Here is a 15,756-nt window from a genome sequence, read left to right on the forward strand (position 1 = left end):
ACCACAGGTTAAGAAACCCTGCTCTAAATGTAGGGGGTAGCCGCAATCTGGAAAATATGGTCCCAATTGTTTGGTCATGAGAGCGCTCCAAAGTTTGGAACCCTTAATGATAATTTTACTCTTTCCTTTTTTCGCCATATCTCGAGAAATTTAAAAGTGAATTGGCAACTTTTTTACACGCAATTATAAAATTCATTTAACCAAAGATAATTCTATGCAAACAATAACTTGGAAAACTATCGAAATTGGAAACAATTAGTTGAAAATGAAATTACTGACTGATAACAGTATGTCTAAATAAATTTTACAGAGAGCGATTAAACTAGAACTTTTGCGTATTTCTCCATATCTCGATGACTTTTTAAGCGAATTGAAAAAATTATGCCTAGAATTATAAAATTTGTTTATGCAAAGATAATTCCATGTAAAAAAATAACTTTTAGTAAATATTTACTATCTTATTTAATATTAGTCGATAAAGTTTGAATTGTAAGGTATAAAATTTTTTACATCATTTTAAAAAATATAATTTTACATGACAAAATACAAAATTTTAATGAAATTGATCAATTAATTCTTGAGAAATCGAAATTTTAAAAATACGACTTTTTTAAAATTCAATTTCCAAGAACAATTCAACCGATTTCACTCAAATTTGGTATTTTGCCATGTTAAAGTATGTTCTTTAAAACAATGTAAAAAATTATATACCTTACAATTCAAAAATTTTTCGGCAAATATTAAATAAAATAATAGAAAATAGTAAATATTTACTAAAAATTATTTTTTGTATCGAATGATCTTTGGATAGATGAACTAACTTTACAATTATTAGAAAATTTTTTTCAATTCTCTCAAGAGGTATTGCGAAATACGCAAAAAGTAAAAATAACGTTAATGGGTTCAAACTTTTGACAGCTCTCCTGACCAAACTATTGTCACCATATTTTCCAGATTGCGGTTGCCCTATATTTTTGGAGTCAGAAATCCAAATCCGTTGAAAAAAAGGTATGTTTATTCGGAGAAAGTGCGTTTTTGTGTCTGATTTCGTAACTTCAAATATCGTTCGAGCTAATTAATTAGCATATTTGAGGTCACCCCATCGAACAATTAAGAATGAGCTCTAAAACTTAGAAATCTTATAATTAGATCAAAAGTTATTCAGGGTGATCCGTTTTTTATTTTGCGCTCTGTACACGTACATTTATATAAATATTCATCTGCTTGTATACATTAACATACACATTTATCTAAACATTCATCTCTTCGCATATATTAACTCATTTATTTAAACATTTTACGCACATGATCGATGTTTCTGCTTTTGCTGGATGCGGAAGAGTAGCTGAGACATTGTTGCCAATCTTGAATAAAAGTACCTGAAAGAGAAACAGGCACTTTCTGAATTCCATTCTAATTAACAATGTTTTTAACATATTTTTCGTTAACTTATTAAAAATTAATAAACACAATTTTGAATAACACTAACGAGAACCAATCTTATCCAAGGTACTGCTCAAGGCAAATATGAGGCTTTGAATCATAAAATTTCCCGTATCTCTACAATCCGAACACGGGGGAAAAAAAACTTATAGCATTTTTTCCCATCTAATTATTTTGAGTAAAATTTTTATCATAAGATTTTTAAGAAATTCTGAAAATAGACAGTTGAATGTTATTTTTCACAGTTAGAGTTTATTGGGCAGTGGTACCAGTGGTTTAGTTTGATTCTCGATTCCACTAAGACATAAGGTATATATTTTTTTCGCACTAATAATATTGATAATGAGCTATTAATTTAATATAAATAACTTACCGTTTCCCCTATTGATTTACAAAAAACTCTGAATACTGTCAAATCTCCTATATAAAAAAAATTAAAAACAGTTTTAATAATATGGCAAAATAATTCCCGTAGACTTTATATAAAATAATAGATAACTGAGTACTTACTATTATATCTTATTGGGTCTTTAACAAGCTCAATATCAAGAAGTCCATGATTGCTAGCTTCCACTGTAAATTTAAGAGAAAACAACTATAGTATTTAAAACCATAACTGTTGCCATGTAAGCATCATGCCAGTTTTACTTACTAAGTCCAATGGAGCATATAAACAATAGCTTTTAGAATAGAGAAAGCCTCAGCCTGGGTTAAACATGACATCGTTCTTATTTTTCCCCACTGTGCAGCTTAGTAGCCTGAACGAAGTGACATATTTTTTATTTTTCCTCCACTGCGCAGTTTATGTTCGTTACATTAGACTCACAACCAAATTGATCCGTGCTGAGGCCTTCTTTCTTCTAAGAGGTGCTGATATAAGGTGGCATGAATAAACATTATTTTTTATCACTCTTATTGTTGTCATATTTATAAGTGATTTATTTAAAAAATACTTACACAATAATTATTATAATTGATCATACATATAATATAATAACTAATAATGATATATAAAATAATTTCGCTAAAATATAAATATTTCTTTTCTTTTTTTTAACTTGTTATAAAAATATCATAATTTCTGTTTGAATGAAGAATAGTTTGGATCTAGAGAGAAATGAACATTAAAAATACTTCCAAAACATTAGGACCGGGACCAAAAGCAACTACTGAGAATGTTTATTTTAAAGTGCAAAATGTTTGAAATAAATTAAAATTTGGAGAAAAAAAAAACTTCCCGTCATGCACGTGAGGAAATTCAGCAATTTCAACAAAGAGAATTTCAAATTCAAAGCTGTATTTTTCTGGTTTGCTAAAAGTTTCGTAACAGAAATTTTACAGCAACTTAAATAACAATTTTTCTTTTTCTATTACAAAAGATATTTTACCAGATGCTGGATATTTTCGTAAAGCTGATTTCAAATCTGCAAATGATTCTTCCTTCCAAGTTTCATTTTTTTTCTTCAAATGACATTTTCAGTCTACTTTACGTAGAAATGTACAGGTTTAAAAGCGTTATTGGTAAACAAGGGGTCAAATAAACGTTGCGACAAATTTCTACGGGAGTTAAGGCGCGACATTAGGATCGAAATTTCATAAGAATTCATTCAAGGAAATGTCACCATACGCCGCTAGGGGTAATTTGTCATTGAGACCTGTTTAGATATAGTATGCTGATTTCAAATTTGCAAACGGTTCTTCTTTCCAAGTTAAATTGCTGTCAAATGACATTTTTAATCTATTTCTTGTGGAAATGAACAAGTTTAAAAACATTATATGTAAACAGAGGGTCACATAAATGTTGCTACAAATTTCTAGGGGAGTTAGGGCACAGCATTAGGATCAAAATTGTATAGTAATCCATGCCCAGAAATGTCATCATACGCCGCTACGGCTGTTGTCCTATTGAAACCTGTTCTGAAGCACATGAAAAAGCAGTTAATATTAGGGAAGCTCCCTTTGCGGCGTATGACGACATTTCCGTCCATGAATTCCTATGCAATTTTAATCCCAAAGATGTGCTCTGACTCCCCTAGAAATCTGCCTCAACGTTTATGTGCTCCCCTGTAATATATATCGTTTTTAAACTTGTACATTTCCACAAAAAATAGACTAAAATGACATTTTAAAAAAAAAATGTATCTTGGAACGAAGAACAGTTTGCAGAGTCAGCGTTGCGATATGTAAACAGATCTCAATAGGAAAGCCCCCCTATGGGTAACAATTAGCCCAAAAAAATATACATGGACTAAAAGTGTTATTAAAAAAAACTGTAACTTTAGGAACAAAACTAATTTCATATTTGAAATCCCAACATCCGAATAAGATAAGAAGTATTGGTATCAATTCAACAAAAAATTTGTTACCCATTGTTATCAAATTAATTATCTAGCTCTAAATTCATGTAAAATATAATTTAGTTAACTCCAAACCCAAACGCTAACGACAACAGCTACCTGATTTTAATATAGAGAAGTGCGATTTTTTTTGTTGTCAGCCAAGCAATGTTTTATTTCAGCTAAAAGGAAGAAAAAAAGTGTGCTTACGTGTCGTGAGATGTCCCTCTTTAAACAAAGGCCATTTTCTTGGACCGCCATCAAAAGCGATTTCTTTGTTTGCTCCAAGAGCTACAACCGCAACACGTATTGGGTGCACTGCCTGTAATATTCAAATCATCATTTTAAAAAGAAGAATCAGAAAAAATGGGATGCACAGTAATACCAATTAGAAAAATTAATCTGTTTATATTATTTTCAGAAATGCTGATATAAACCCCCATATTTTTATTTCTGAAATATAGCCCAAAATGAAGTAAAAAAAGTACACATATTAGGAGTTGCAAGTATCAATAGAGCGATCATGAGCGCAAAAAAGAAAAAAAATTATTTCTTCATCAAAATCTAACGAAAATAATGTACCAAGGAGGTAATGTATCGTAACAGTGCATGAGAATAATGGCTGCAGATCCTCGTTTAACTTCGAAATTTACTAAAAGTACAAGCAACCTGACATTGTTTGATGACTCGGACATATATTTCGATCTGATAATGCAAAATCAAGTGAAAAAGATCACTTCAACTAATCTCATGAGAAACAGAAACGAGGAGGACCACCAATTAGGTGGCTTGACTCGGTGGAGAAGTACCCTCATATTGTGAATAAGGGAAACTGAAGAGCCTTTGTGACGGATAGGACCAGATGGCAAAAAGTACCTTGGCCTATAATAGGCTGTAGTGCTTTGAAAGAAGTACGGTCACAGGAGAAAACAAAGAGGAGTTTTTAAATAACAGAAAAGCGATTGTTAAAACCTTCTCCTACTTTTACCGGGAAATCAAATTGGTTTTTGTATTCTTCATCTAGCTTATTACTAATAATTTGACTGATTTTTCGTTTTCGTCAGACATTTTTTTTTTCGTGCTTACGTATTTATTTGCAATTCACAGTATGTATAATTTGACTTCATTTTTGATGAGGATTCTAAAAATAAACATTAATATTTTTAGCTAGTGATTAAGAAACACACTTTATAGATTTCAAAAGGGGATATTATTTGCCACAAAATTACTTGATTAAGCAGTATTAAAACATTTTGATAGAGTTTGTCGTAATATACACAAATTACAAAGCAAAATTTTCAGAATGTGTAGAAATTTTGTTAGTCTGTCTTGAGGAGAAATTATTATTTTATCAAATATGGAAAGTCAATTACCAATCGGAAGAAAGCAAGGTAGAACTTCAACAATTTTTCCATATTTATTTTTTAAAAAAATTTACAACAAGTCCCCTAATTGAAATCAATTTTTAAAAAATCAGACTGTTTAATCATGTAATAAAAAAAACAGAAAAAATACAGATTTTTTTTTAACCTTTTGAAGTTAAAAAATTTTTTCTTCGACAAATAACTTCGAACTTTGAAATAAAAAGCTAAGATCTTTTATCTTCAGATATAAGAGTAAAAAACTGCAAAATATAATAATTTTACTATTATTAATTAAATATAAAACTTTCCTTTACATTCCTTTAAAAATCAACTAAAGAAAAAAAAAACGAAAAATAGACTTGTTAATGTTAATTACTAAAATTCGGACTTTAAGTGAGACGTAGTATATCCCTGTAAATGTCGCAAAATTCCATTTCATGTCACAATGTCACAAAATCCTGTTTCGTTTTACAACACCTAACTTTACTTTTTTTTTCTAAACATAAAAGTTATTTTAACGTGTATACTTTGTCGTAAACTCAGAATTGAGTCGGCTGTTCAAGCTCGGTAATAAAATATAAAATAAAATATGTATGCTTAGAAACGTGGTGGCTCAGGGGATAGAGCACTCGCCTCCCAATGAGGTGATCCGTGTTTGAATCCCAGCGATGACTGGTTGATGCGAATTCCGCACCCGGCACGCACCTACTACTGTACTGACGCAAAATATCCTCAGTGGTGGCTGGATCCTGGGTTAGAGTCCCTTTGTTGTCTAGATAGCCGTGGGAGGTTTTCGTAGTTTTCTTCTCCATGCAACGCAATTGCTGGTTAGTTCTATCGAAAAGTCCTCCACGAAACCAGACTTCTCCCAATACTTGATCCAAGAGATCCCTTGTCATCTGGATTGGGTTCAAAATTACAAGGTTACGGAATTGAACATAATTGAGTTGACTGTTTAACGACGGTCATAAAATAAAATATTTATGCTATTTGAAAAAAAGTAGAGGGTGAGCTTAATTATCGAGAGATTTTTCAGATTCATTTTTATTTATTTATTTATTTTTATTTTTTAAACATAATGAGAAAAATTTTAAAATGTCAGGAGTAAATCCATTGTGCTCTATTTTTGTATGGTATCATCTACTCAACTATTATTTACAAAATTATGCTAAATAATATACTCATTTTGATCAGAGGAAAACAAAAGTTGAAAATTTAAAGTTTACTCACAGTTAGAGGTTTGAAGCAGGATAAAACGGTTGTAGTTTTGAGAACTTCGCCAGTTTTGTTACTGGAGTAAAAAATATTTATCCGAGAATGTCCTGGAGATTTGCAGCGAAATTGCAAAGTGAGGCAACCTTTCCCAAATGCAGGAACATATGGTTCTGAAAAAATATCTATATATTACAGGGTTAAAAACTATATTACAAAGATAAGTAACTAGTAATGTACTTTATTCCTAGCCTTCCTATTTTAATGTTATACATGTTCTCATATCAACATTCATGTCTATTATAATTAGTCACAATAGAAATAATTATTGCTTTTTGCCTCATTTAATAGCCTGAATCTGTTATTTTTCGTTACTATTATGCATAATTGTGGAGATGGATGATTCTTGATGCATCGATGAATCAAAGGAAAGGAAGATAAAGTGTGGGGAAAAAGTATGAATCATTGTCTGTTTAATCAGGTCATAAAAAATATTAAATAAAAAAGTCCGCAAAATTATAATTAGTGATAAGGCAGTTGACGGCCATCTTTTTTTGTGCGCGTTGCTCTTTAAATGATAGCTCTAGAACTATATAGGCTGGATTTTTATAAGTTAGATGCAAATTTTACTTATTACTTTTTCGTACAAACCGATAGGAAAGTTGCTTTTTTTTAAATTTTAGGGATAAGAGTGTTAGTATCTTTATTTATTAATTAAAATTACATAAATAAATTTAATCATTAATATATCGTTCACCAAATATTCCAGTTAGAAAAACTTCTTTATTGATTTTAGTTTCTTTAGTAACTTTATTCCTTGAACGTCACTAAAATTTAAATGTTTTATAATTTATGATTTTCGCTTCACTTTTCTAATTTTTAGCAAACGTATCAGCTTAAAATTTTTAAGTAAAACAAGTAAAACCCTTTTTTTTTGCAATTTCCCAGTTTATTTAAATCATTCATTAACATCATTCATTTAATAAACGTGAACAAATACTATTGAAAATATGCGAAGTTGGCTTTAATGGGTAAGCGAAATACTTAGAAGTCGTGAAGTTATGTGTTAAAATTTGTTAATTTTTTTAAAGTCTGATGGGATGTTTAAAAAAGATAAAACGATCTTTTCTTTCTATATTTTTGATCGAAACAAATTGACAACTAATTTTTAAGTTAAAAATCTAAATTTCAATATCTAACGAAGTAGAAGTCTTAAATTTGAAATTATAACGAGATACAAGTAAGCATTACCGAATTTCAAAAACAAAATACGCATAAGTACATAGCACATAAGTACCAAGGATATTTGAAGAAAAAAACACAAATAAAATCATTAAATTTCAAAATTAACGTTCTAAATTTCAAAAGAAACAAAATACGAAGAAGTAATAAATTTTACAAATAACTTAGAGCAATTAACAGTTTTAAATTTCAAAAATAAGAAAGCAGAATTAAGAGTAGAAGTATTTTTACTTGTACACTCACCCACGTACAAAATTTAAGTCAAATTTCAACGTTTTAATGATTCACAGTACAGAAGTGAGTTTTTTTTAACGGCATATGATCCAAGAAATAATTTTTATTTGAAAAATTTGCAAATGAATCGTAATGAATATACATATATTGATGTTCACCTCTGAAAAAAAAAAGATTGATGAGTTTTACCTTCATCTTGAACCAAAATGTGCTTTTCAACTATTTCAACTGTCGGGTATATTTTTGAACAGTCATCAAACTTTCGGATAATTTTTCTTTCTAAAAGAAGAAAAAAATCATAAAATTAAGAAGGTGATTAAGAGGTCGCTCTATAACAGGAGAAACTTTTCATTGCGAATTCTATTTTATTTTACATCGGTGAATTAAAATTTAAAGTTTTGTGAAAAGTGAGCTCAGTGGAGGAGAGTTTCCTCATAGCGTAATCCTAAACAATCCTGCCATAATTTGCTAGCATTTAGAATTTATTTTTCCACCATTTGAAACTTTATGACTTACTCTAGATTTATTTGAACGCACATTCTCAATACCTTAAATTTAAATTTTACTTAAGGATGCGAAAGAGAATTCACTAAGGCAGCTAGGTTACTCCAGTGATCCTTAACAGGATTCTATAGCATCCTGTTAAGGTTCAAAATATGTTTCCAGTTTCGTTACTTCTGACCGCTAACGATATATATATNATCTTTTTTTTCTTAAAATGTTAATTAAGGTGTCCACTTACATAATCGGTTAATAATTTTTATTTGTTTAAACAAAATTACTATGTTACAATATAATATTCTAACACCAAAAAAAGTACTTACGTAGCGTGAAAATATCTTTTGTGATATAACTCTTTCAAAAGTACATAAAAATGGTTGCCAGCAGGGGTGTACATGTAGATTTATTAAATACACCTTGTGCGCCACGTAGGAACCGAATCCAGAACCCGACACTCGAAATATTTGCTCTGTTACAATCGTACCCTGTTACAATTGACCCCACTCTCCCCTACTCCTGCCATAATTTGCTTGCGTTTAGAATTTGTTTACTCAGCATTTGAAAATCTCTGACTTACTCTAGATTTAAGTGAACTCATTTTCTCAATACTTTAAATTTTAATTTACTTATGAATGCAAAAAAGAATTCGCTATGGCAGCTTAGTTTCTCCAGTGATCCTTAACAGGATTCTATAGCATCCTGTTAAAGATCAAAATATGTTTTCAGTTTCGCTTCTTCTGACCACTAACAATTTCTTTTTTCGATAACCGTTGTTGAACAGCCGACACAATTTTGAGTGTACGACTACCAATGTTGAACACCGTAGCCTTGTAATTTTGAAACCAATCCAGAAGATAAGGGAACTTCTAGATCAAGTATTGAAAAAAATTTGCCTTCGTTGAGGACTTTTTGAGGGAACTGACTCGCATTTGCACAGAGAGAAAAACCACGAAATCCTCCTACATTTAGCCTGACTGTAACCCATGATCCGTCTAGCACTGAGGATAATTTTTACAAGCACTGTATTCGGTGCGTACTGGATGCGAAATTCAAATCGATCAGCCATTGCTGGGAATCAAACCCGGGTCAATTCATTGGGAGGCGAGCGCTCTATCCCTTGAGCCACCACGGCTCCATTTTTTTAAATATCAATATTAATTGAAAATATCTGTCAATATTAAAATTCGTACTAAACAGTTATAGGGACCAGTGTGGGGGCTGCGAAAACTGAACATATGACTTCAAAGTAAAACAAAGAATTAATGAATTAATCGCAGAAAGGAGGATATTAATGATTACTAATTATAAGAAAGTCAATTTACTCACCCCTGCATTCGTATCCGAGAAGAGCAACGGGTAAGAGCAAAGTATTTCCTATTTCCGCTTCTACAACTGTTGGATATACCTCGATGTCAGCAACCGGTTGAACAGAAACCTTGAAAATGAAAATGCAATATTAGTCATTCTACAATAGCCACGAGAGACCCTGCGTCCAATATATTGGCAAAATTTTGTTTAAACATATGGCTTAAAAATAATGTTTTAAGATTTTCTTTCTGTTTGTATACCTAAACAAAACAATTTGTTCATGTAAAAATATAATTGGATTTATTAACGTTCGTCATCACAATGGCATAATATAAGGAAGGTATATGATTTAAGTAACCTGTTAGGTATTTTACGGTATATAAATTATGCAATTCCAATTAAAAATAATCAAGAAATCTTAATTAAGTTTAATTAATTGAACTTTATTTAAAATTTTTCGCATTTTAGGAGTATATTGTAAGAATCTTTGACAAAAAAGAAGTATAAAAAGGCAAACATTACGGGTTGCAAATGAATATTTCTATGGGGAAAGAATAAAACTGCCATTAACAATTGTTTTATATTTTATTTTTGAACAGCCGGCCCAATTTTCGGGTTTACGTGTGCTAATGTTCAACTCCGCAGCCTTGTATTTCTGAACCTAATCCAGAGGACAAGGGAACTCCTGAATCATGTATTGGGAGAAATTAGTCTTCGTTGAGGACTTTTTTGCCGGAACTAACCCGCATTTGCGTTACTTGGAGAAGAGGACCACGAGAACTTTCCACGGTTAGCCTGACGGCAAGGGGACTCTAACCCATGATCCGTTTACCACTGACGATATTTTACGTCAGCACTGTGGCCGGTACAAGCAGGATGCGGATTCGTATCGACCAGCCATCGCTGAGATACGAACCCGGTTCACCTCATTGAAAGACGAACGCTCTATCCCCTGAGCCATTGCGGGTTTATCAACGGTTATGAAATAAACAGTGAGGAAGGGGGAGATGAACTGCATCAGAGCGGCTTTGTTTGCCTGGGACAAACTTTAAGGAGTTTCAAATTACAGCCTTTCACCTCTTCTAAGTTTCGTTCGGTAGTTTAACATGTTATCTCATATTAGATCTCGTATTAACATGTTAAATTGCTCTTTAATGCGTATAAACTGGAGGATGCAGGCCTGGGGAAGCACTTTGTTCTCCTTCTGCTGGTTATGAAAGGGTTCAAATAACACTTATCTTCTGCTTCATATTCTTTATCTATTATAAGACGACAATTACTTTAAAATGTGTTCTTAATAGTAAATAAACATAAAAGTCGAAATGCGAAAAGCTAGCAGAATTGGTGTGTTATTAATAAAGTTTAGATTTTCTTACCGAAAAAGAATTAAGGAGAATTCAGCACGGTAGTGTAGCTTCAGAGGCAAAATTATGGTTGAAAAGTGTTAACATTTTACAACAAGATGCACATTGGAAAATATTTTTGAACACTGGATGAGACGAGCTATTGCTAAATAATTTTCGAAATCAACTTCTTCAACCGGGCGTTTTTAAAATCAAGACATCCGAGAGAATATTATTGAAGTAAACTTGAAATTTTGAGAGTACATGTAGAACGATTCTTTAGCTCAAACCTATAACACGAACGGCCAACAAAAATATAACAATTTTTTAATGTAAGTAAAAAGTAAATTTTCTCACGCTTTAAACAAAGTGAAAAGGAAATGATTTTTTTTAAACTTTTCTTCACCTTTCCAGACATTCTCTCTCCGGCAATAGTGTATATACTTGATAATACGTATATTCGCATACTAGTATACGTGTACTCTCTAACTCTGTACTATACTTACTAAAGGGAATGCATACGTTCCAATGCCAGTTGTAATATGATAGTACCAAAATAAGACTAATTCCATGTGATCTTGGGCCGTTGGAGTTAGAAATGCTCATTTCATATAGGATACTTAGGGCGGGAAAGTGAGAATCACGTGATCAAGTATAAAGTGATCAGTACACAGAAGAAGTCAATAACACTCTATTTTGAACGCCATTGCAAAGTAGTTTTTCTTAAAAGCTCCAATATTAAAAGTGATTTTAAAAAAAGTACTTAATATTTATGACTTGTTTTAGCGAGTATTAAAGTATCTGGCTGGTGCAAAAACATTATTTCGAAGAAAATTTATGAAATTGATTTTATTATAAATTTAGAATCTCTGCACTATTACTTTTCTAAAAAAAAACTCTTTACTTTTTGTTTGTATTAAAATTATTTACAAAGTTATAGCAGTTTTCGTGCAAGGTGATAACAGTTCATAGACTAATTGATTTTGAATTTTTAAATGCGTTTATCTCAAAATCGGATTTTTCTCCACCTTAATTACGATATCGCATGTTGTTTTTAAAATAATTGTCTACAATTTTTCGTGAGTGTTTATGATTACAGCATATACGTTTTAAACTACCAACTAAGAGAAAAATGTAGTTTAATTTTTTATGCATATTTTTTTCGCAATTTTTAAACATTTTACATTTTTAACTGCATTGACCCCTAACTCAGTAAAATATGCACTTGCTCTTAAGATAATAGTTCAAAACATGGTTGGTAGCCTTCTAAATAAAATTTTCAAAGGGTTTTTTGTTTTAGTCGATCGATGTTTTGATACAGAGTTTAGCGTATGAGCAAAAAAATGCCTTATTTTCACCTAAAAATGGCCGTTTAAAGAAATAATAATAATTAGTTTTTTAAATTTTTACACATAATAAAACAAATAAACTTGTTTTTTAAATTTTATATTAGTTATTAAAAAACAAATTGTCGAAACTAGTCGGATATCTTAAGAGCGGACATTTAACAAGAGATCTTACTTTTACTTCGTTACTAGTAATAAATCATACTTTTGCTGAAGCTAGAAGATTGACATTGTTGATATCCGCGGCTGAAACTGTGAAATCTGACTCCTTAAAGACGGTTACCATGGCTACATTGTTGTTTTCGCGATCAGTAGAAATGGATGCTGCAGATCTATCATCTAGACCCCAAGAGTAATTATGCGTTCCTCCAGAAACCTAACACAGAATAATTTTTTTACTATAAAGCATAAAATAAAAGTACAAGTAATAGTCATACATTTTAATGCTTCTAGTTAAACTCTTTCAATAGATTGTTATAAAATGTACGGTAAAAAAAAATCCATATTTACGTGTAATTACTAGTAAAATTGGGTTCTTGCAACTCGAGACGAAGTAAAGTTATTATGCCTAACCTTGTGATTTAAATCAGATTTAATTGCATGCCTATTGGTTACTTACGATGACGTCACTTGCAGGTACCCAATTAACAAGAGTCTAGGAGTATCTGTAATTACATGTTTGTACCAATCATTTCAAGCTCTTAGGTAAGGAAAAACAAGAAAAACATTTTTTTTTGCTATTAACAGAATTTTCAGCTAAAATCCATTCGCACTACAGAATCAATAGTAAGCAACTGAAGTGCTCTAATAAATCTTAGAGCTAATCAGTGACTAAGAAAATCCATAAATCAGCGAAATAATGACATTGTTGGTTCAACGAATCAGTAAACTAGTAAATTAACGAATCAACAAACCAAAAAATCGGATACAGGGCAAATATATAAAATAAAAATACCACAACTTAAAAGCCTTACACTTGAGTCAAAGCTATAATTTAAAACTACATATAGCATTTCTCCGTTAAAACTATCCGTACTTTAGAATGCGCAAACAACTTAAAAATTTTAAAAGTTAAACCTTGTTTTTTTTTTCTTAAATGCCAATTTGGGCAAGATTTTTCCACATAAATGAAAATTAACCATATCATGAATAATTCTCAATTTTTGCAAATTCGTATGAGCCCAGATAATGCATTGTTGGAGTAACTTTTTTAATCTTCAACCACAAACGCTTTTCGTTTTTGCAAAACTGTAGTTTTTCCTCATACTAACGTTTTGAGCCATTTTCAAAAATACGGGCACTATCTAAACATATGTTAAACTTTATCTAATAGTCATGAATAACTGTTTCAAACTCACAGCAATATGAAAATTGCATATCATTCTTCGTGAAGAAAATTTAAAAAAAATAAGAAGAAACTTTCTTTTATGTGACGGCAGAGACAGACTTTCGAAAAACAGCCATAGGAATGCAAAATGGCAAGTGAGGGACACAAATTATGACTGTTCGTCTTTAACAGACTGTTTTCTCCAGCATAAATAATTCAGCAAAAATAATTACAGTATAAATAATTTTATTCAGCATAAATAATTGTACCGCTTTTAACTTACTCGAAGTGAGATTTCGTGCAAAGGATTGCCAGCTGAATCTGAAGGCAAAAGACTGAATGGAGGGTAAATTTGCAGTTTGTGACAAACTCGAACTTTCATTGATGTGCTGATGGATTGTTCTTTTCCCATTTTGCCATCCTGTGAAAAATAAAAAATGAAAGAAATTATATCGACAATTTATCGCTTTTTATAATATTATAACATAATAATATTATAACATAATAGTAATATATAATATAAGTACTTTATAAAAGTTGCTCTGTAAACTGCCGTATAACTCAAAAATTATCGAAGATTAAAGAAATCAATTGAAGGATAGTAGGAGAAGATAGGCATGTGCGGTTAGAAGCGTTTTATTGAAGAAACCAATTTAATTTTCATTAAGTTTAAAAACTAGTTACAAAGTTTATCAATAGATGGAGGTACAGACTGGAAGAGCCATTTTTTCAGATCATTACAAATGAAACATCTGCACGATTGTCTATAAATTTTGCCTTCGTCCTCAGACTGTGTCTGGTTATTTCTGCAAAACAAGGGTTGCTTTAAAAATACTGTACTACAGTTTTTTTTCCAGACATGAACCTATCTGTTGTCAAGATTTGCATCTAATCTTGAATCTAGATTAGAAAAGTTTCCTGTTTTTCGAAGCTGCATTACGTTTATTTCTATATCCTTCAATTTATTTTCTTTCCTTCTTTATTATAATTTTATATTAAACCATCGCCTACTTTAGGAATTTCCCGGTATGAAAATACAATTTTTCCGCTCCAAATTTTAAATGTTAACGGAAAAATAACAAATATTTATACCGGTCAACATGCAGCAGATAAAAGTAATTAAACTGTTATATAAGCATGGCTGTATAAAATGGTAGTATCTTTTTTCTTCCTTTTAAAACAATTTATACAAAGTTTTTTTTAACATTTATAGGAATATTTTTTAGACTTCAAATTTTAAGGAAAAAGTACCCATTTTCGCTTTCCAGTAGACTTCATTTTAATTTAAAATTGGAGATAAAGAAAATATCCACATAATATTCTATAATTTACTGAATGAAAAATATCTTTTTTTTTTGTTTTTTGACTTTAATTTGAAAAATATCCTTCTACTTTACATTTTTATTTTGATCAATGAAAACGAAATATTTTTTTGTTCAACAGAAAAAAAACTTATTTTTCGCACTTTAGATTTCATACTTAATAAAGGTCTTAACTTTTTAATTCGATATCTGTCTTTTGATATGGATATATAAAAACGTACTACCCTTTTTGCTTTTTTGTCATGATGTAAAAATAAATTTTATGATTTTTCGCCATTTGATATATTTGTGCAAAACGATATAAAATTAGTTAATTGTGTTTATTAAATTTTCATCTAAAAATAACTAAAACGTTTCAGTTATTAATTTTCAGTGCATGTGAATTTAATATATAATTATAATATACATCGATGGTTGCCGACGAATGAGTTGGAGTCTTACACCAGATTTTTACAAACAATATATATCTATTCGTCATACGTACGTCATTCGTCATAATACGTAATAATTATATATTATATACGTATATAATATATAATTATTTTTCACTTGTTTATTTGGAAATGAGTGTGCCCCAATTTTTTTCAATTCATTAGGAAAATGGATGTTATAATTTCATGTCCGCACATTTTTCGACCAGATCAACTTCAACACCATATTCACAAATAAAGAGTTATACGAATCATAAAAAAAATGTTAATGAAATCATTAATAAAAAGTTGCAGAACAAGATTAAGTTTTAAAAGAAAGCAGACGATAATTTTGGAACTTTATTGAG

The 15,756-nt window shown here is 30.6% G+C and overlaps 1 protein-coding gene across 1 annotated transcript in view; it reads right to left on the minus strand.

Moving 5' to 3' along the window:
• Positions 1-15,756, minus strand: part of LOC107446439 (nuclear pore membrane glycoprotein 210) — a gene marked incomplete in the record, with an annotated part of 40,913 nt that overhangs the window by 5,637 nt on the left and 19,520 nt on the right. The window contains 9 exon segments of the mRNA XM_071186902.1: positions 1,306-1,379; positions 1,817-1,863; positions 1,954-2,016; positions 3,990-4,101; positions 6,374-6,528; positions 8,021-8,110; positions 9,659-9,767; positions 12,535-12,705; positions 13,940-14,077. Coding sequence (XP_071043003.1) covers positions 1,306-1,379; positions 1,817-1,863; positions 1,954-2,016; positions 3,990-4,101; positions 6,374-6,528; positions 8,021-8,110; positions 9,659-9,767; positions 12,535-12,705; positions 13,940-14,077 — 959 coding nt within the window.

Source organism: Parasteatoda tepidariorum, chromosome 10, assembly GCF_043381705.1.
Source record: "Parasteatoda tepidariorum isolate YZ-2023 chromosome 10, CAS_Ptep_4.0, whole genome shotgun sequence".
NCBI classification, from domain to species: Eukaryota; Metazoa; Arthropoda; class Arachnida; order Araneae; family Theridiidae; genus Parasteatoda; species Parasteatoda tepidariorum.